The sequence below is a fragment of the Etheostoma spectabile genome, chromosome 2 (genome assembly GCF_008692095.1).
Source record: "Etheostoma spectabile isolate EspeVRDwgs_2016 chromosome 2, UIUC_Espe_1.0, whole genome shotgun sequence".
In the NCBI taxonomy this organism is placed as follows: domain Eukaryota; kingdom Metazoa; phylum Chordata; class Actinopteri; order Perciformes; family Percidae; genus Etheostoma; species Etheostoma spectabile.
Window position 1 is genome coordinate 5430641 of NC_045734.1, and position 8827 is coordinate 5439467.

Sequence of the window (8827 nt, forward strand, 5' to 3'; positions counted from 1 at the left end):
TTTATTGGGTCGCCAATTGGCGGAGAACAGACTAAATGCTCAGCAGGACCTCAGAATGGAACTTTCAAAAACCGAACCTAGACTAGAACAGCTGGTTGATATCTTCAACCAGACACACACATCTCATTAAATTCAAGTCAGCATTATTTAAAAAAATGTTGGTGTCGGTACTGAGGGATGATGGGAGGGGATAAGAACATGAGTTGAGAAAGGGGTGAGACCCAGAAAGGACAAATGAGACCTTTTCTGTTTTTGTTTACTTTTATAATGGAATAAATACACTTCACATACATTTAAATTCATGGTTTTGTTCCGTAAATTTGGGTCCCGGGGAGAAACCAAATTTCTCTTTTGGGTCTTGAGCTGAAAAGGTTTGGGAACCACTGCTTTAAACCAATTACAATTGTCCTTGGGCGGCGCTAAGCTCCGGACGCACCGACGGTGGCTCTGCAAAATAGTCTCGGGAAGGAACTTGTTTTGGTGGAACATTTGCACCCTGCTAAAGATAAACATCAGAAACAATATTTTTTCAGGGTGAACTCGATCCAGACTATACAAACTCAACCAATTTGCAAACCAACCAAACATCCACCATTACATCTTGTCTATGAAGCACCAGGTGCATGCAACATTACTGACTGCCTGCGTTTGGTTGAGGATAACTCCTCTGCACTTGCTGTAGGACAATGTAAAATTCAACTATCAGTGGTGGAAGAAGTACTCAGATCTTTTTTCTTAAGTAAAGTAGCAATACCCCAATGTAAAAATACTCTGTAAAAGTCATAGTCAAAGTAATATGTTACTCAAGGAAAAGTACTGCAGTTTAACACATCAAGTTAAAGTAGGAGGTAGGGTATTTTCGTTGTGGGGTGGTAATGCCGTTTTTTTGTGCAATTTATGTACATAGTGAAATTCAATTAAAAAAAGAAAGAATAAGTGCAAAATATACTTTAAGTACACAAGTAGTTACTTTGTTTTTACATATATATATATATTTATTTTGTTTATTGAATCAGAATCTGCTCGGTAACAAGTAACTAAAGGTATCAAATACGTGTAGTGGAGTAAAACAGTGGCCTATGAATTGTAGTGGCGTAGAAGTATAAAGTCGCAGGAAATGGAAAACTTAAGTGAAGTACAAGTACCTCAAAATTGTACTTAAGTACATTACTTGAGTGAATGTACTCAGTTACATTCCACCACTGATCATCATCAGTAATACTCTCCCTGGCCTCACCTTCATTCTATGTCTTCACTTAAAGGCAAGCAGTGATAACATGAGGACCAGCAATGCTAATGCACTGATAGCATATTTGCTTGTAAGGATCGGGTCATTTAAGGCAGACTTGTACTTGTCAAAAAGCCCCAATGCTAATTAAAAACTGATATTTATCATACTGCTCAAGCACAGCTCCTTAAATAGAACATGAGCTGAAAATGAGCTGATCATGCAAGAAACACTCCCATCATCATGTTGCACTTCGGAAACAGAATGCAGTGCATGCATTTTGATTATAGGGGTTAGGCCCGTTGGTGGTTAGACTTTAATGTTCCCCCTGAGTGGGATTGAAGGAGGGCCTAAAATGCATGACCCATGTGTGTATAAATCCTATTTGTTATTTTGAAAGCCATGTCGCAGACAGAGGTCATGGAATCCATAGGGGGACAGCTGGGGCCTTGAGTGTTGGACTGAGATTGCTTTGGCCATGAAGGATCACCTCCATATATTACTGACATCTCCTGCTCGGCTAGGGTACTGCATGAAGAGTCAACGCTGCTAAATCCCATTGCAGTAGGGCTGCACAACATATATTGTTTTTTATTATATCATAGCACTTTTAAAATGTAAATAAAAACTGTTGTATCTTTTAGTGGTGCTTGTGTAAACATTCCATTTGTTCAATAAAAGAATGCTGGAAATGATTTCCTTTCATATATTTTGAATTTAACAAGCAATTTGTTGTATTTTAGCCGAATACTGAAATCAGCAGAAAGGCAGAACTGAGTACATGTGGCTGTTTAATTGTCGCACAGAATATTATTATTCAGCAACGTTATTGCACATGACGTATTTTCCTCATATTGCGCAGCCATACCTTACAGCTGTTGTATTTTATCATCACACTTTTCCTCTGTTTCACCTCCTCCCACAAGTTTCATGTTTTTCCTTTCTCCTTTTCCTCCCCTCCAGGCAAAATCCTGTTCCGGAGGAGTCATGTGCGAGATGTGGCCATGAAGCGGCTGCGTTTTATCGACGACTACTGCAGGGTAAAGAGGCCTTTACTGTAAACATCCTTCAGTCTCCATCTGACTGCGGGGAATGTCCCCCAGCCGGTGAGGGGTCAACGGTCACGGCCCATAGCGTCCTTTCACATACTTTAAACATGGCACGTGGGACAATTGTGGACAGGGAAAAGTTTCCTGGCAGTGAAGCGCTGCGCATCAGAGCTCCTCTGAGAAGTCTGAAGAGTCTGTAATGTGGTCCGACACAGTTTTCTGAGGCTATGAAGGACTCGCCCCTGTGGGGAAATGTTATAGGCAAACTTTGAGCTCATCCATTATTTCAAAGTCACACTCACTAACGAGCATATCCCCCGATAGACTAAGTAAAGAAAGTTCCCGTCCAAATGCCTTCCCAAAGGAAAAAATAAACCTTGAAAGCATCATTCTCTTGTTCAAGGCAGATTTGCCTTATCACATCCTGTTCCCTCTCTTATTAGTTTTTTTTAATTTATGCCGGATTCAGATCCTTTCCTCCGTCATGCCCTCCCCACTTCCTTCCTTCCTCAAGGCACAAAGCCACACTAGCAGTAGGAAGAGTGAGCATAAAATCCAATATGAACTCTTGTGTTTTTCCCTACACACACAATTAGGGAGCAGTGTCGTTGGCCTGCATTAGGAAAGGCTAGCCACATATCAGCTGGGTAATTGGGACCAAAAGAAGTTTAAAAACCAAACCCAGTGTACACACATCATGAACCTGATCTTTAGCTCAGCACAGGCAGAAAGCTTCCTCGTTGGCCAAATAACCCGAAGAGCCCTAATGTTTACAGTTGCTATAGCCGGGCCTGTTTCTTTGCCCAGTACTGAAGTGTGTCGCACTGTTTACTTCCTGCATCCTGTTTATGGGGCAAACAACACAGAGGAAGAGTAATTACTCAGTGTTCTCAAAGGATCTGCTCTCTGGAGATTGCAGCTTGCTGAGTCCAGCCAGCTGTGGGCGCACCGTGAGATAGGGCCTATTCAATCACAACCACAAGGCTTTTCTCAATAATATAGGATCAGATGAATGAAATGTGAAGTTAGCCTGTGCCCATTTAAATCAAAAGCCTACGCTGTACATATGTCGTCGCCTATATTCACGGTCCAGCACCTAATGTACATTAACTATTCCTTTGGTTGACGCTTGCTAGGTCATTAACTATAGATGGTTAGTCAGACATATGATCGTCTTTTGGACTGCAGTGTGGCTTTGTCGATGAACATACAGTGGGGGAAAGATGGTTATTTGCCTTTTGACTGACGGGTAACCAATTACTCCTGCGCACCGAGACACAATTATTTTACAAAAAAAGCCCAGTCTATATGATTCTCCTTAATAATATTGAGGTGTATCATACATGGATTGTTATACAATTCTCCCAGAAAACCCATGAATATAAAGTAATGAAAGATCTTTAAAGCTGCAGTAGTTGATGTTTTTTTGTTTACAGCTTGGGCTCTTGGGGGCAGTTTCAAGCTGTAAACACACCCAGAACCGCAAAGATTAATCGATTAACCGATTAGTTGTCAACCATTAAATGAATCACCGACTATTTTGATATTTGATTATCATTATTGATTGACTGGTTTGAGTCATTTGTTATGGAAAAAAGTAAAATATTTCTGATGCTACCTTGTAAATGTGTATACTTTCTAGTTTCTCCTCTCCTCTGTGACAGTTAACTGAAAATCTTTGAGTTGTGGACAAAAGAAGACATTCGAGGACGTCCTCTTGGGCTTTGGGAAGCACTGATCCACACTTTTTTTCACAATTTTCTGACATTTTATAGACCAAACAACAAATGCATTAAGTGAGAAAATAATTGACGGATTAATCAACAATGAAAATAATAGTTGCAGCCCTTAAAACATTATTGACATTTTAACACCTTAAACAGTTGTTGTGCTTGCAAACAGTTGGCTATTCAGCAGACACAGAGCAATGGTACCATTCATTTGGAGTCATTTTTCTGGCTACCTGATTAATGTAAATCTGATATTTACTATCCTCATAGCTCTGTTTTGGACTCCAGCAGTTTTTCATTTTTAAATGGCGTTTTGAAACAAAAACGATGCTTCTGTCCACACAAGCATTTTAGCTCTGTAGTGGAACTAATCTCCATCCATATTAACCAGTCTGGTAATGCATATGACGTGACCATTTGCATACACTGGGCATGTGCGTGTAGGTGTAAATGAGAAGCAGATTATTTCACGTTTATTTGTGGTTGAAAATCATGGATGTATAAACAATACTTTGCAGAAAGAACAACAATGGGGAAATATAAGGCCAGGGATTTATTAGCTTGGAGTGACATTGAGGTTAAACTGTTAATGAAAGGTATGTGAGCCTACCTAACGATAAGACTGACTGATGTGCATCATCGTTTCCAAAGGTCTCCGTTTGTGCCCGCCCGGACTACAAAGCAACCCAGAGTTTTCAAACCAAAACAGGGGCGGCAGTGTTTCCAAATGTCTCCATAATAGGGGTTAGGAAATGCTGGAGTAGTGTGGACTTAAGGCATAAAAGTAGCAAAATATATTTGTTTTTTAAATGAAAAAGTAGTGTGGATGTATCCTTTGTCTGCATGTTGCTGGGCAGGTAGAATACAGTGAGTTATTGGAACTTTCTCTCTGAAAGCTGTCTTCTGCATCTAGAAACGAGGCTGTTTAGAAATGCTTTTCAAAAAAATGTCAATGAATTAGGCTTCGTAAAGTTAAAGGGTGACTGCAGAGTTGAGTGATGATTCTCTACACTAATACACACAGCATTGGATATCTTGTTAATATCAAAAGCATTGAGCTTTTAGATGCTTGAAAATATAACAAGTAAAGAGCTGGACTAATCAATCTACTGTAGGCTGCCGTCTCTTTATCCCCACATTCTCTCTCTGTCTCTCTCTTCAGGCGCTGGTGCGACTCCCCCCTCAGATCTCTCAGAGTGAGGAAGTGCTGCGCTTCTTTGAGACAAAAGCCGAGGACGCCAACCCCCCAGTGGAGTGAGTGTCACATACTGTACTTTGCATACACAAAGAAGTGCCAAACACATACTGTATGTATCATAAACTGTTAAAAAGGTTTGGCAGTTTCTTTGGCAATTTGGGTGCCACCAAGCCAAATAACAACCATAGTTTCATCCATCCATCCATTCATCTTCAGCCGCTTATCCGGTATCGGGTCGTTACTTTCAATGATATTTTAATTCAGCATGTACCAGGTTGTACAATATCTCCTGGACACATATATTAGCAAACACACACCATAATTGCACAGGTTTACAAGTGAGAAGCCACCACAGTTTACTTGTTTACCTTACCTATAACCTGGATTAGTCTGTACACACACACATATACAGTATGAATGCACACACCGATGAACATCAACAATCGCTCCCCACTGTTGATTTATAATGTTGCTCACTTAAGCTCAGATGTGAATACACCCTAGCACATATACTAAACACCTGTGTTATGTTATAAGTTTTAGCATCTTTTGCATGTTATTGTTTTCACACATTGCCCCAAAAATACAACAGGATTGTACAGTGGCTAAGCTCATTACCTCTCTGTCTGTTCCCGTTTTCTAGTCTATTCCCAAATCAGCTCTTTTTTTCTGAGTTTGTTAAAACCTCATTCAAGGCCAGGCAGAAGGGGGGTGAGGGGTACGGAGAGAGAGGATTTGATGGATGTGAGAGTGGGAGGAGGAGAATGACTTGTTTCATAACAGGAGATAGCCCCTTTGGGTAATTTTTAATTAGAGAACACACTCTCCTCTCCAAACCTCAAATGCCAGTATCGCACTATTCATTTGTAATGTGTTCCTGTGGATGCACCAAGACAGTGGCACCTGAGGCGCTGCAAGTACTCTTGTTAGACCCAGGCTATGTCTTTTTTAGTATTTTAATTACTTTTCTCAGTATTTCCTCCTGGGTTCATCTGCTGTCAATTTGAGTTTTGTCCTCACCTTTCTCTCTTGGACGAGAGGATAGGGTACTGTATCTCTTCCTCTGGTCCTCCCTACTCTAATTCTTTCTATCTAACCTGGCCTCATACATTCTTTCATTTTAATTGATGCGACAGCTCAAGGTTACAAACGCCGACGCAATCATTCTTTGATCAAAAGCTTTCGTTTCCTCACTGACTTGTGTCCTTGTATCCATTCCTATGCTTTTTTTTCCTTTCTCTCCATGAGCATCATTCTCTCTCCTCTTTCTCCCACTCTCTTTCTTTGTCTTGTATGTACCAGTGTGTTTTGGTACTGTACATGAAAAAAAGCATTGATCTTGTGTCAGGAATTGTGGGAGAATTGAGGGGCCATATATTTATATACATATCACACATAATCTGTTGGCCCCCATCGGTGAATCACAGATATTTAATTGTCATCAACTGGAATTAAACAAGTTACGTATCATACAAGTTTACAATGGAGAAAGGGAATTCAAGTATTCCATCAAAGAAGTTTACCACATCGTCTACAGGGGCCATGATTATGATAAGAGACACAGCCACAATGACGAATGAAAAATATTAATGTGCCCTTAAAGGAAAATTCCGATCAATTGCAATATGTAGCTCTGTTGTTTGTAAATTTGGAGTGCTGTCAGTAGAGAAAAAAATGAAAACAATCGATGCTGTTATCCTCCTGCTAGCGTTAGCATGCAACAGGCTTGAACAGGGCAAGTTTTAAACTTGTTTTTAAATTCAAAATTTCATTACCAGTGCCTAGTCATGTGCAGTTATTCCTTTCAAGTGAACACAGTGAATTTGACTGAAGTAGATGTGACAAAAAGGCCTAAAAGTTGTGTTAATTCAGCCAGCGCTGTTTTCCGGTGAAGTCCACACTAGTCAAAACACGCCTTTCTGTCAAATTGACAGCAGTCCAATTCGCTGTGCTCACTCGGAAGGAATAACTGCACATGGGTAGGCCCTTGTAATGACGTTTTGAACATGTTTAGAGGCTAAAAACATGTTTAAAACGTGCCCTGTTTAAGCCTGTTGGGTGCAAAATCTAGCAGGAGGTGTAGACAGCACCGATTGTTTTCATTTTGTTTTGCTACTGACAGCACTCCACATTTACAAACAACAGAGCTACTTATTGAAATTGACTGGAATTCTCCTTTAAGAAAGTATGTAGAGAGGACAAAAGAGGTCCAAGGATTGACCCATGAGGAACTCCACAGGTCAGAGGAGCACTATCAGATACTTGCAATTTGAAATACTGCTACAAAGTTGGGTCATGTCACGTTGAATGCAAAATATCAACAACTCTGGCAATCAGCACATTGATTGAGTTTTCACAGCAACATTAGACAACTAACATAGACCAAAGACCATCAACCAATTAAGCTGCGCCTAAATAGGAAGTCAATCAATTTTATTTGTCACATTCAATTATATAAGACACACGTCCAGTGATGTATTAAATGTGTATGATTGTGAGGTGTTGAATCCCAGGTCTTTGAGCTTTGTGACGAGCCTGGAGGGAATTAATTGTTAACGCTGATCCGTAAATGAACAGCAATCTCATCTAGGTTTTTTTCTTTCCCACGTGAGAAAGGGTGGTGTGGAGAATGTGTTTTATGAGGTCTTCCGTTGACCGGTTGGACACGGCAATGGTAATGAGTCCCCTCTGCTGGCTAGTGAGGAGCAGATGTAATCCTTGAGTTGTTCAACGCACACACAGAGGTGGGTGCCACTGGGCTGCAGTCATTCAGCCAGGCTGGTCTTGTTTTCTTGGGCACAGGAATGATAGTGGACAGGATGAATATTATAGTGAGCACTGGCATGATTTAGTCAATACATAGTTTAAGGACTTGACCACTAATACAGTCAGTAAAAAAAACAAAAAAAACATATTTCTCAAGAGAAACAGTCTCAGAAATTGGGACAAGATGTTCCAAAAATAGACAATCACACGCTGAAGCTAAACAGGGGTATGATGTATACTATATAATTGCTTAAAAATAGCTTTAAAATGTCTTACCATTCTACTCATATGAAAAACAGCTGTTACAATGACCTCTAGACACGTTTCAGAGATTACAAAAGGTTAATGCTTTGCATTTCTTTCCACACTGCAGATATTCTAGCTGCTTGTTTACTTTTTAAATATATGCCACGCTGCCAGGAGGTGCTAATAATCTCGCAATATTCTGAACACTTAAAGTATGTATTTATCTCTGTGCCGGCTTTACCTATAACCCTGCGTAGGAAGCAGTTAGATGACATCAAACTCTCATCCACTTTAAACCACATTTCCTAAAAGCTTTGGAAAACTGCTAAAATGTGTAACTGGTCCAGCTGTGGTGGTTTAAGTATTCTTATCTTGTTGACTCTTTACCTTTTCTGATTATTAATCTCCATGAGAAATGAATGGACTTACAAATTGCAGGAAATACAATCAAGTCACTCTAAGACTTGATTGTATTTCCTGCAATTTGTAACGAAATAATGAAATATGAAAACCACTAGAAAAAGTGGTTGCTTCCTTCAGTTGCACTCAACAAAAACTTTTCCTAGACTCTTAAAGTGCCCATATTATGCTCATTTTCAGGTTCATAATT

At 40.0% G+C, this 8827-nt stretch overlaps 1 protein-coding gene and 1 long non-coding RNA gene across 5 annotated transcripts in view; one reads left to right on the forward strand and one right to left on the reverse strand.

Moving 5' to 3' along the window:
• Positions 1–8021, reverse strand: part of LOC116696654 (uncharacterized) — a 9786-nt gene extending 1765 nt beyond the window's left edge. The window contains exon 1 of the long non-coding RNA XR_004333796.1: positions 7961–8021. This is a non-coding gene — a long non-coding RNA (uncharacterized LOC116696654). The remainder of the gene's footprint in view (positions 1–7960) is intronic.
• The window catches only part of sh3pxd2aa (SH3 and PX domains 2Aa), a 167093-nt gene that overhangs the window by 84884 nt on the left and 73382 nt on the right, over positions 1–8827 (forward strand). For all 4 annotated transcript variants that reach the window (XM_032527006.1, XM_032527012.1, XM_032527019.1 and 1 more), the window contains exons 4-5: positions 2192–2268; positions 5170–5261. In XM_032527006.1, the coding sequence (XP_032382897.1) occupies positions 2192–2268; positions 5170–5261 (169 nt within the window). The remainder of the gene's footprint in view (positions 1–2191; positions 2269–5169; positions 5262–8827) is intronic.